General features: G+C 41.8%; 1 protein-coding gene across 1 annotated transcript in view; it reads left to right on the forward strand.

Moving 5' to 3' along the window:
* Positions 1 to 13,561, forward strand: part of PPP1R14C (protein phosphatase 1 regulatory inhibitor subunit 14C) — a 91,067-nt gene that overhangs the window by 59,233 nt on the left and 18,273 nt on the right. Inside the window, exons 2-3 of the mRNA NM_001078068.2 lie at positions 4,277 to 4,360; positions 5,952 to 5,984. Coding sequence (NP_001071536.1) covers positions 4,277 to 4,360; positions 5,952 to 5,984 — 117 coding nt within the window. The remainder of the gene's footprint in view (positions 1 to 4,276; positions 4,361 to 5,951; positions 5,985 to 13,561) is intronic.

A 13,561-nucleotide genomic window follows, 5' to 3' on the forward strand; every position in this document is an offset into this window, starting at 1 on the left:
GAGAGCTCTATGACCACACTCCTCATTAAAATGATTAAACACCAAATATACGCAGGATTCTACGCTTGATGCTAGATCTGTTTTTCCTTCCCACGTGCACCTCCATGGCCCCATCTCTCTGTCCTCCCCGGGGCTTTGGTTTTAGTATCACCAGCCTTCAGAATCCACCCTGCTCTGTGCTCCACACTCTGCGCTGGTCCACACATTCAGCCTGACCTCCTCCTGGCTTCTGAGAGAAGTGGGTGGAGGTCCTGAGAAGCTCATCAGTTGGTACAAAATGCTGATACCTAGTGATTCAGTATAATTACTCAACGAGTAAATACTTGGTTTGCATAAACCTTCCCACTTAGAAAGCCAGACCCAGGACTTCTCAGCTGTATGCCCTTGGGGCATGGCGGTGACCTCAGGATGCTGGCTGTTTTCTTTATTGCTGTCAAGCTCCTTTAAGAGGGGAAGGGGCTTTGCTTTGTCTGGGCCAGAGGGTGAGTGGACCCTAGGGCTGTGGTGTCCAGTGAAACGAAAGACCCCATGTCACTTGCCATGTGTGGTAGCTGAGCCCTGAAATGTGGCTAAGGTGACCGGGGAGCCAGATTTTGAATTCTATTTCATCTTAGTGAGTTTAAACATAAATACCACATGTGGTGGCCATGTTGGATGGCCCAGACCTCAAGGGTGGGGGAAATGGGTCATACGAGGTCAAAACCTTTGGGGAGCCCAGTACAGTCGTGGTGAGAGGACACCTAATTGCAGACGCTGCCGTGTAGGCGAGACTCTGCTGCTGTGCAAGTAAAAGCTTGTTTGACCAAATTTGGCCTCAAAGCTGAACGATGTTTGCGGGGAAACCTGTGCTACGCTGTGCTGTGCTGACAAGGGCATTGTTCATTTATTATTTTATTTCCTTTCAGAAGAGCAGACACAAAGCTCCCCTCAGCTGTAATTACTTGAACGAGTTTCTATATCCTGTTTCCTCTACTTGATTTCATTAAACCGTGACATAAATGCATACTTTGCACCCAAAGCGTGTCTAATCACTGAACCCAAATGACTGCTTTGAGAGAGGAGTCAGGGAACTTCGGGCGAGGCTGTATAGACTGTTACACAGATCGAAACTTGTGAGGTTATCGCTTTTTCTTGGTTTTTCTTGAATAGCATCAGCTGACATGGGCTCTGGGTGTTTTGCCCTTACATGGTGGTTATTAAAGCCGTGCTGAGCTGCAGGCATAGGTGAATTAATCTTGCGCCACATTTGCTAGAATATCTGCACTGTGTGTGCCATGGCTTCAGTATTCATTGGCCCCAGGGAGGGTCCGTGTGTTCAGGCGTCATTTATTCCACACTGCGGCTTCCCAGCTGCAATCTGTGTTCATGGGCTGCCAGTTGTTCCGTCATCTAGTGAGTTTCTTTGTTGGTGTGTCAGTTCCCACCAGTCCTTTCACTGTGGAAAGTCTAGCAGCCCTTTGAGAGCCACACTGCTCTTTGTGGCTCCCCAAATGGCTCCCCTATCCACCCACAGTCTTCCTTTCAACCCCAATTTCAAATATACACAATATAAGAAGTCACCACAGGCAGCACTGGACCAAGAAAATACCAGTGTGAAAGGTAGATGATGAGCAGGGAGACTGGCACCCCCACAGGGAAGCGTCAATGTGGTCTTCCCCAGCATCCTGACTGAGTGGAGTGCAGCCTTGGGGTCCTCCGGCATCATCCCCCGGTGGAGGCCACATCTGTCCCCATCTCTGCTCTGCCCTTTGTTCAGTTGCTCAGTCATGTCCGAATCTTTGCGACCCCATGAACTGCAGCACGCCGGGCTTCCCTGTCCTTCACCATCTTCTAGAGTTTACTCAAACTCATGTCCATTGAGTCAGTGATGCCATCCAACCATCTCATCCTCTGTTGCCCCCTTCTCTTCTTGCCTTCCATCTTTCCCAGCATCAGGGTCTTTTCCAAGCAGTCTGTTCTCTTCACATCAGGTAGCCAAAGTAGTGGTCTTTCAGCTTCAGCATCAGTCCTTCCGATGAATATTTAGGACTGATTTCCTTTAGGATGGACTGGTTTGATCTCTGTGCAATCCAAGGGACTCTCAAGAGTCTTCTCCAGCACCACAGTTCTAAAGCCCTGGGGAGGGCTTAAAAATGGTATCTCATTTGAAAGAGTGGCTCTGTACCAGTCTGAGAGACAGACTGGCTGGATAAAAGTGTGGGCTGGATGGCTTCCAGGAGGGAAAAGGCACAGCAGCCCAGCCAGCTCTAAGTGGAGCACAGTGCTGCTGTGTTCACTGCCTCATGTAGACTGAGTCTTAGGGCCTGTAAGGTACTGTCAAATATTCCTATAGGCAGATACACACCTCCAACCCTGTACTGCTTTTCTGATGTCCTGGAAGGCCAGGTGATTATGTTTTAATTTTATTCCTATCCCTACTCTCCAGCAAGAATCATTCTTCTCCAGTTCTGAGGTCATTTGACTTCTCTAAGGAGACTTGCTTTTTCCTTCCCATTTTTGTTTAGTATTATTAAAAAATATAAAAGAGATTTTAACTTTAATAAGACTAACATCTTAGACTTGCCCCTCTATATTGGGTTCAGTTTTCCTTCTGCTTTATCTGAACTTTTCAATATCGACTTCATATCTTATAGTAAAAAAAACACAATAGTCAGCACCCCTATTTACAAGGAATTACAAGGATTTCCCTGGTGGTTCAGACGGTAAAGCATCTGCCTACAGTGTGGGAGTCCTGGGTTCAATCCCTGAGTTGGGAAGATCCCCTGGAGAAGTCAATGTCACCCCACTCCAGTACTCTTGCCTGGAGAATCCCATGGATGGAGGAGCCTGGTGGGCTACAGTCCATGGGGTTGCAAAGAGTCGGAGACGACTGAGCGACTTCACTTTCACTTTCACTATTTACAAGGGTTTGAAGAGTTCTGTCTCAGGAACTGGGATACAGGCAGCAATAAACATTTTCTTATTATTTCACAGTGGTATATCATCTGCCTCAGTTTCCTCAAAACACTTGGGTCCTCACTTTTGTGTAGGAGCAGGAAAAAGAATGGTTGAGGACCATTACCTAGTAAACACGCTTTGCTAGAAAGGAAATTCTCAGAAAGTCAGCCTTGCCTCTGAGGACCAGACAATGCAGCTGGCACAGAGCAGCGAAGCCCAGGTGGACACACAGGTGTCCATGCACAGGTTTCTCTCTGACTTCTGTAAATACTCCTCGCCATCCCTGAGGCTGGGACGAGTTGGCATGCAGGTGACTCCTCATGGGAAGGGGAAGTGCAAAATTAAAGCACTCTTCTAAATGCGCTCTTTCTCTCCGCTGTCTCAGACCGAGACGTGGGGAATATCAGGTAACAGAGAGGAGAGTAGCCGGGATCGACCGGGCGCTGGAGGTCAGATTCCAGATCAGGCGGTCTATCACTGCACTGCCGCTGGACTTCCTCGCCCTCTGTTATGGACGGGATGTCTTTGGCTGTAGGAATATTAAACTTGATTCACAATAATAGGGCTCTACTGGAATGTCGGTGGGCTTCAGAGGCGACATTTTCTAGAACCCTCTTTTCTTACTTCTCCCCAGTCTGCCCACCATGAGTCAGACTCTCCCTTCACGGTTGCACAATGGTTGCAGCAGTTTCTAGGTAACGGGCTGCCTCAGCCCACTCTCCAGCCAGGATGCTGCTGTTGAAAGACCATCTTTTCCCAGAGCCCCTACTAGTCTGAGTTGAGTCTGTAACTGGGGCTGGGGTGACACTGACCCAAGAGCCCTGGCTCAGAAACCCCTGGTGGACTCAGGTTTTTCCAGACCCAGAGCTAGGAAGGGAGATGCAGATCCATGTCCCCCCAGTACCCCCCACCCTCTGAAAACAGATGAAGTAGTCACCAAGGGAAGTATAGATGTTGGGTGGGAAACTGCAAGTCACACTACTCTTCCTATAATTGATCAACCCCCCCATTAAAAACTCAGAAAGGCAATTTCCTCTCAGAAAGTGGAAAATCACTGTTGAGGTAGCATTAGTATCTATGCTTTGTGACACTAATGTCTCCTTTGCTCCCACTCTTCCCTCTGTTCCTTTTCCCTCCTTCCCCTTCCCACCTCTTCTTTTTCTTCTCTTTCCTCCTTTCTGTCCCCTACTTCCCCTTCTTCTTTCCCTCCTCTTCCTCTTAGTCTCTTCCCTGTGCCCCCACCCCCGTTAATTGTCAGCACATCTATATGACTCAACAACATTGGTTTGATACACTGCAGTATCTTACTAAATAGAATGTTTCCATATTTGTCCCCCAGGAAGAAGAAATGCCAGATGTGGAAATTGACATTGATGATCTTCTTGATGCAGACAGTGAAGAAGAGAGGGCTTTAAAATTACGAGTAAGTAGTATTCAAAATCTAGATCCTTTGATGAATGCTTGAATCCACTTGGGTCTCCAGAGCATGGCTCTCACTGATCCTGCCCTGAGGTGGTATTGGTACCAGCACTTGGGGAATGGCAGTTTGCAGAGGGAATTGATAAGATGCTGAGTATTCACCCACATAAACTGCATAGGGCTTCCCTGGTGGCTCAGAGGTTAAAGCATCTGCCTCCAATATGGGAGACCCGGGTTCAATCCCTGGGTCGGGAAGATCCCCTGGAGAAGGAAATGGAAACCCACTCTAGTATTCTTGCCTGGAGAATCCCATGGACAGAGGAGCCTGGCAGGCTACAGTCCACAGGGTCACAAAGAGATGGACACGACTGAGCGACTTTACTTCACCTCAAACTGCATATCTGGAGATAAAACAGCCCAAAGGACCTGACTATAGTCAGATTTTACAACACCTTAGGGATATGAGTTTCTTCAGCTCCAACTTCTTGGGAGAAGGATGGTTCTGCCTCCAGAAATCCATTTGCCAGAGAAGGAAGGCATGTCCCACAATTGTATGAGAAGGAGAGGAGCTGAGCTAGAACTGGAATACCTAAGCCCAGAATTCTGGTCTTGCAGTTGTGGATTATACCATTCATGAAATTCATTTCTAAATAAGATTGTTTACAACATAATTCTAATAAAATATCTTTTATCGGTTCATGCTCACCTAATACAATGGATATTGAGATTCCCTCATTTCCTTTGTCCAGAGCAAAAAATTACTCATTTCCCTTTCCATGGGAAGTCAAATCTATCATTTTAAAATCTGCATTTGGGAGTTTCTAAAACCAATTAACCTTTGACCTGCCATGGTTCTCACTGTTCATTGATAATTACTGTTGATGGCTGTTAGTTATCACAGAAGACAAATGATCACTAGGGGCAAGTAAAGGACACATTTGAATGTTAATGTGTTTAGTGTGTTAATAATTACTGGTGTCCCTTGAGTGGTGAACAGTCTCAGTTTAATGTGGTAGAGCCAGGCTCTCATTTCTTGTTGGTAAATTAGTTGGGAGATGATAGCATCCCGGTTATGAAAGTTACAAAAAGCAAAACAAAAGCAAACAAAAAACCCCAGGCAGCAGTTCTATAGAAAATGTAATGACATAAAATTTTTTTATCAAAAATGTAATTACTTGAAAGAAGCTTTAACTGCCATCAGGTCACCCTGTCTGGTTCCCAGGGAAGGATAACCAAAGCCTGCAGAGGTGAGACAAGCTACTTTGTGGTTGAATCACAGCCAGACTCTCATTCTCCACATCCAGTGTGATTGTCACCATCTCTCACAGGCTGTCTCAACTTAAGTGTATCCAGCTTATTATGAACCACATAGGCAGCCCAGAGGACAGATGTGTATGTGTGTGTTCTGAAGAGTGCAAATGAAAGGTACAACTTTGTGTCTTCAGAGGGCTAACAGATACTGAAAGACAGTGTGATTCTTGGTAGTCAGTATGAAATATTGATTTCCCCTGTTAAGAATAATGTTATAAAAATGAAATGATTTCACTTAAATGATGTTGAATTTTAAAATAAAACTTCTGCGTATTTTCTTCTAGGAAGCTCTTGTAGACTGCTACAAACCAACAGAGGTAAGCAAATCACTTTCCCTAAATGTCAATTTGAGCTGTTTTTTTTTTTTAATTAAATCAATTTCTCTATTTTAAAAGCAGAACCACAATAAGTGGTTTTGATTATGTATACGCTAAGTAGCCATTATATCCATAAGTGAAGTGCATTTGTTTGAATAACATTGACTTCCTTATTTGTAAGCCTAAACGTGTCTGATTCTGGAAGACTTAAAGCTAATAGAATTGGGTGTGTTGCATGCTTTTATATCATATAAAAGCCAAACTTCAAAGGAAATTATAATAAGGTTTGGAATCATTTTAGTAAAAATTTTAGATTTATGACTGGAGAATACATTCTATTAGTGTAGAGGTATGTATTTTTAAAAAGTTTAACGCTGATTCTGTTATTCATAATTGAATGGTTGGGCCTTTATTGGAAGGATACATTTTATGCTTTGTATAGATATTTGTCAAAAGCATAAGTATTAGTGTAAAACACAAGGATATCAAACTAATTTAGTGAATTTCATGAATACTCTAATGACCAGTGTACAAATTAAGGATTTCATCATTTGTGAAAATATATGCAAAAGAGGTATTTTCACTTTGCTCCTATGATAAGTAAGAGAAATTAGAAGATCTATCAGATATTTTGAAGTTAATTTACAATATCAAAGCAATAATGAGAGGACTTCTATTTTGAAGTGGTATAACTACAAAGTGGGAAGAAAGCATGCTTCTAAGTGTGTAAAATTTTAATGAATGGGAGGTTTTAGGGTCATTTGCCTTTAGGTCAGTTACTTATTTGAGCTTTATTCTTACAATCTCCAGTTTTCTTTTCTATTGATTACATACTGTATTCATAGAGATTTTAAAATTTTAGTTATCAAAACATATATATTTTTTTAATCAATGTGATATATATATTCATAATTTTGAAAACCAAAAACAGGCTTATGATGAAAAAGTAGCAATGTCTTTCCCATTCCTTAGTTCCCCTCCCTAGAGTATATATTTTATATTTATGTATCTTTATATAACAAAAATTTTGGCTGTTTCCCTGCTGTTTACTCTTATATTGCTAAGTATGAATTTACTACTTTTTTTCACTCCTTGACTTAAGAGAAATGTGATAGATCTCTTACTCTCCACACATTTCCTTCCATCCCCTCAATAAAATTATATAACAGTATTGTTTTAAACGAGTAGTCAAGATTAATAATATGATTTAAACAAATGTTTTTCACTGATAAGTCAAATAGTGAAATATTACCAATGCTTCTTTCTTGCACAGCCATTTGTTTTTCCTGGCGCTGATAAGTGCCTTGTCATTTATTTTTGTCTAGTGCCTATTGGTATTTTTTGTTGAACTCTCCAGAATCTTTGTCTATGTAGTTATGCTCAAATGCATCATTACTGACTCCACACCAGGCTTTCCTCCTGGAGCCCCTTTGCAACTATATGGAGAAGTTATTCTCTGGGTCTGCTGAGTAGCTATTGTGTTGAGACTTCTGTTCACTGCTGTCCCATGTCAGGTGCTTCGTTTCTTAAATCTCAGTCTTCCTCATTTAAGTTGGAGTACATCATCCTACAATAGCTTTCTGGGAAAGGATGTATAAAAGGTAAATTTTTTGAATCCTTGCCTCTATGAAAGTGTATCTTGATTGATAGTTTGGATGGTACAGAATTCTAGATAAAATTCATTTCTAAAACTTAATTTTAAGGGCATTATTCTATTGTTGTATTACTTCGGTTATTAAGAATTCTGAAGCCTTTTCAATTCTCAGAATCTAGGTGACCTATTCTTTTCCCTTCAGTTACCTTGGATTATCTCCATATTTTGGAATTTTACAATGATACGCTCTAGTGTGGGTTCTTTTCTGTTCATATGCTGGGTAATTTGTAAACTCTTTTAGTCTGAAGATTTATGCCTTTCAGCTCCTCAAAACTAACTTTTTATTATTTATTATTTTTATAAATTTCCCCTCAATATTCTATATTTTTGGTTCTCTTATTATTTAGATGTTACATCTTCTGGATGAAGCCTCTAACTTTTTATCTTTTTCCTTTTGTTTTTCATCTCTTTGATCTTTTGTTCTACTTTCTGAAAGATTTCCCTGACTTTATCTTCTACACTTTTTTTGATATTTTAAATTTTCAGCTATCTTATTTTTAATATTCAAGAACTGTTTCTTGATCACTGTTCACTGTTTTGTTTGAGTATTTCTTCTCATATTATGGATGCATTGATTTCTTTTTTCTCTTTGAGGATATCAGTCAATGTTTTGTTTCCTTTTGAAGATTATTCTGCTCTCTGCATTTTCTATTTTTTCTCTGAATCACCTTTTTCTCTATCTGTTTTTGTCCATCCTTGCTAATTCTGGGCAGTGTATTCATGTTTGAATGTTAGGACTCAGTAAGCTGATTGGAATCTGTGTGTATGAGCAAAACCTGTCCATTGGTGGGTCTCACCATGGAGTGACCAGGTTGAAAATCAGATTTTTTCTTTTTTTTTTCATTGTTTGTGGGTATGGAGAAGGGGGTGCATTCCAGGTGGTTCAGTGGTAGAGAATATGCCTGCCAATGCAAGAGATACAGAAAATGCAGGTTCTATCCCTGGCTCAGGAAGATCCCCTGGAGCAGGAAATGGCAACCCAATCCAGTATTCTTGCCTGGAGAATCCCATGGACATAGGAGCCTGGTTGACTACAGTCCATAATGTTGCAGAGAGTCAGACACGACTGAGTGCACATACACACACATACACCCATATGGAACAGGGGGCTTCTCAAACTGTTGCTGTTGGGACATCTCTTTTCTGGAGAGGTTTTTCTGTTTGTCTGTTTTTTGTTTTTTTTTTTTAAGATTTGACCCGGTAAACTCCTGTCTGAGGGTTGACAATCTGACTTTAGGCTTTGTCGAAGTAAGGACAGAAAGGCAGCAGGTGGCCTCACCCTTTAGCTCTTCGGGGACTAGAACTCCTTTATTTATACATAGTTGGGAAATTAAGAGTTAAAACAATTAGATATTTGGAGAGCAGTATCAAATTGTTGCGAAGGGTTGGACAAGCTTAGTGGAATCTTAGTCAGGAAAAGTGATGAATTATGCCGATGAATTAACACGTGATGTGGGGGTGGGGGGTGGCTGCTGAGAGTAGACGCAGACTGGTGGGTGTAGACATGCCCCTTACTCACTTATCATTCCCTTTTTTCCTTCAGTTCTTCTGGGTGGGGAAGTGCATCTTTTGGTGTTTAGGTGAGAAAGGTTGGATATGCATGAGAGCCCTCCTCCTCTTTTCCCCAGGTTTTGCAATGTTCAGGGAGAAAAGTGTTTACACTCCTTATAATTAAATGAGATTGAGGGTCTTTCTTCCTGCAATAATAGTATTCCTTAAAGCAGAAACATTACTTTACCGACAGAGGTCCATATAGTCAAAGCTATGGGTTTTCCGGTAGTCATGTATGGATGTGAGAATTGGACCATAAAGATAGCTGAGTGCTGAAGAATTGATGCTTTTGAACTGTGGTGTTGGAGAAGACTCTTGAGAGTCCCTTGGATTGCAAGGAGATCAAACCGGTCAATCCTAAAGGAAATAAGTCCTGAACATTCACTGGAAGGAGTGATGCTGAAGCTGAAAATCCAATACTTTGGAGATCTGATGTGAAGAACTGACTCATTGGAAAAGACCCTGATGCTGGGAAAGGTTATAGGCAAGAAGAGAAGAGAATGACAAAGGATGAGATGGTTGGATGGCATCACCAGCTCGCAATGGACATGAGTTTGAGTAAGCTCCGGGAGTTGGTGATGGACAGGGAAGCCTGGTGTGCTGCAGTCCATGGGGTCACCAAAGAGTCAGACACACTAAGCAGCTGAACTGAGCTGGTCTCTTTGAGGAGGCTTATGAGATGAGAGGATGTGGTATTTGAATGTTCCTCGGAGTCCCAAAGGAAGAAGGAAGGAAAAGGTGCTGGAGTTTATGAGGGAGCCTATCTTGCCCCCTTTTTTAGCTCATGGTTCCTAGGAATGGAAAAGGTGTAAAATGCTGGGGGATTTCACTCAAGGTCATTGATGTATTAAAGGATCATTTCAGAAAAGTTTGGATAGTTTTGTCTTTAAGCTTATGTGCACAAGAAACAGTGTTTACTGGCACCTGGATTGTGATGATAAAAATAATAGCTTGTGTTTCCCCCGAGCTCCAGAGTTCACACTGAGGGAACAAGTATTATCTTATTTAATCCTCACAACCGTCACTTGAAGCAGAGAATTTGGGTGACTTGTCTAAGATCTCACAGCAGTGAGCAGAGAGACTGTGACTTATCCTTGAGTTTCCGACACCTGATCTTCTGCTCTTTCTTTCCATCCTGCCAGTCCCCCTAAACTGCTTGACACAGCAAGACATGCAGGACATTAAAGGACTTTGACTTATCTCAGCTAAATGCCTGCAATTAATGATATTCCTTTTCAAGTCGCCTTCTCTGGAAGTACTATTTTTTGATCAAAAGAATTTTACATACAATTATTATGCCTCTTTGAAGTTAGAAATGTGAGGAAGCCGTCTTTGCTGAATCAGACAGATCTATTTATAGTCTCATTGCAGAGGATGAGTTGGCGGTTGGGGTGGGGACCGGGGAGTGGAAAGAAGGCTGGACTTTGAATCTAGAGTCTTATACCAGCACCAGATTTGTGTGACTTATAGCAATTTTCTCAACCTCTCTGAGTCTCCTTTTCTTCCTTTATGAAAATGGAGGTACTTAATAACCACCTCCTTAGGTTTTAGTAAGGGCTATTTGCAATGAAAATATTATTAGTGATAGCAACAATAATAACAGCTTAATCATCTCTAGGCACATGCCAGGCACTGATCTAATACATGCATTAATCATTTCATCCTCACAGCAGAGTTATGAGGTTGGCACTATGATCATCAGTTGAGACCCAGAACAGCCTGTGAAGATTGCCTCAGGTGTCACAGTTAATCAGTGGAGAAGTCAGGGTACTTAGGAAAGCATAACATGAAGCTTGCCACATGCTGGTTGAATCTGGCTCCATATAAGGCAGTACTTCTCCATTACATATTAATCGCATAAAATGCCCAAATTCACTGATAATGATATTCTTGCATTATTTAACTTGAAGAGCAGGTTTGAAAGAATCTGCTGATTTCACAGAAGTGATATTATTCTGTCACAGACTTTGGGTCCATGGTTTCATTCTGTGTGGGTCCCTGGTTAGGAAGAAAGAGACTTGTACTTCCCCATTTTGATTCATGTGCCAAACTGTGGACTCTTGACATTTAAATCTTTCTTGACTTGGGCCCTTTAGAAAACACAGCAGTATAATTGAAGTCTCCACAGTAATGGATTAGTGGTTGACTAGTCAGAATGGTGCTTTCATTTTTTCCACTTCAAAAGATGCCATTTCTGATGTAGTTGATACTAACATAGAGCTGATAGGTAGAAAATAGGTAGAAAAGGGATATTTCTATGTGAAACATGAAGAAAATAAGTAATTTTGCTTTGGTTATTACTTGGATTTGAAGGATGCAAGTGGACTTTGTAGGGCTTCCCAGGTGGCTCAGTGGTAAAGAATCCACATGCCAACGCAGGAGATGCAGGAGACACATGTTCAATCTCTGGATTAGGAAGATCCCCTGGAGTAGGAAATAGCAATCTACTCCAGTATTCTTGCCTGAAAAATCCTATAGACAGAGGAGCCTGGTGGGCTACAGTCCATGGGGTTGCAAAGAGTTGATTGAACATGACTGAGCCACTGAACATGCACACAGTGGGCTTTGTAGAAATCAAGGATGGGGATGTCAAGGCTAACTAGCCAGGCTAGGGGGGAGCACTGACTTTAGCGACTCTTAGCGATCAGTGTCTGTCCATTGATATGCATGAGAGGTTCATGCAGGATGACTCAGTCTGTGAGTAGGCGGTGAGAGGCATCTTTGATCCCCGTAGTCGGCTGGGTCATGGAAATGTCATGCCGCATGTTATGGTACAGAAGAAGGATGTCTAATTACTGTTTGCAAATGGGAATTGAGTAGTGTTTTCAGAAGGACAGGCCTGCTCTGTTGTTCATCGTGTGTTGGTGGGTAACAAGGCAGATTCTCTTTCCTTGCTTTGATGTCACAGTGACTGCATCTTACATTTCTGATAGGCTTTGGTGCTGGCCATTGTCACCTTCCTACTCACACCTACCATTTAGTATCTTAATCTGTCATTTAAATATTGTTCAGTTTATGCGTACATGGAAGTACTCCCAGCCCTGATTACTGAGCTGACTGCAACAGAAAGAAAGTGTAAACTAGGAGAGTCGGTGTGAGTGACTGGAGGAGGCTTGGCTTGGTGTTTCGCTATGTTCTCTTTGTTCATCCGTTCAACAAATATTTATAGAAGATTTCTATAATCTAGGGACTTAGAGAGGGGTGGCAAACATGTGCGTCCAGTTTAAAAACAATCTCTTAGGGACTTCCCTGGTGGTCCAGTGGCTAAGACTCCACGCTCCCAATGCAGGGGACCTGGGTTCCATCCCTGGTCAAGGAACTAGATCCCACATGCCAAAACTAAGACCCAGTGCAGCCAAAATAAATAAACATTAAATAATAAATAGAAAATAAGAACAATCTTTTATTTTTATTTTTTTTTTGGTTTTTTTTTTTAATTTAATTTTATTTTTAAACTTTACATAATTGTATTAGTTTTGCCAAATATCAAAATGAATCCATCACAGGTATACATGTGCTCCCCATCCTGAACCCTCCTCCCTCCTCCCTCCCCATACCATCCCTCTGTGTCGTCCCAGTGCACTAGCCCCAAGCATCCAGTATCGTGCATTGAACCTGGACTGGCATCTCGTTTCATACATGATATTTTACATGTTTCAATGCCATTCTCCCAAATCTTCCCACCCTCTCCCTCTCCCACAGATTCCATAAGACTGTTCCATACATCAGCGTCACTTTTGCTGTCTCGTACACAGGGTTATTGTTATCATCTTTCTAAATTCCATATATATGCATTAGTATACTGTATTGGTGTTTTTCCTTCTGGCTTACTTCAGTCTGTATAATAGGCTCCAGTTTCATCCACCTCATTAGAACTGATTCAAATGTATTCTTTTTAATGGCTGAGTAATACTCCATTGTGTATATGTACCACAGCTTTCTTATCCATTCATCTGCTGATGGACATCTAGCTTGCTTCCATGTCCTGGCTATTATAAACAGTGCTGCGATGAACACTGGGGTACACGTGTCTCTTTCCCTTCTGCTTTCCTCAGTGTGTATGCCCAGCAGTGGGATTGCTGGATCATAAGGCAGTTCTATTTCCAGTTTTTTAAGGAATCTCCACACTGTTCTCCATAGTGGCTGTACTAGTTTGCATTCCCACCAACAGTGTAAGAGGGTTCCCTTTCCTCCACACCCTCTCCAACATTTATTATTTGTAGACTTTTGGATCACAGCCATTCTGACTGGTGTGAAATGGTACCTCATAGTGGTCTTGATTTGCATTTCTCTGATAATGAGTGATGTTGAGCATCTTTTCATGTGTTTGTTAGCCATCTGTATGTCTTCTTTGGAGAAATGTCTATTTAGT

The sequence above is a fragment of the Bos taurus genome, chromosome 9 (assembly GCF_002263795.3).
Source record: "Bos taurus isolate L1 Dominette 01449 registration number 42190680 breed Hereford chromosome 9, ARS-UCD2.0, whole genome shotgun sequence".
In the NCBI taxonomy this organism is placed as follows: Eukaryota; Metazoa; Chordata; class Mammalia; order Artiodactyla; family Bovidae; genus Bos; species Bos taurus.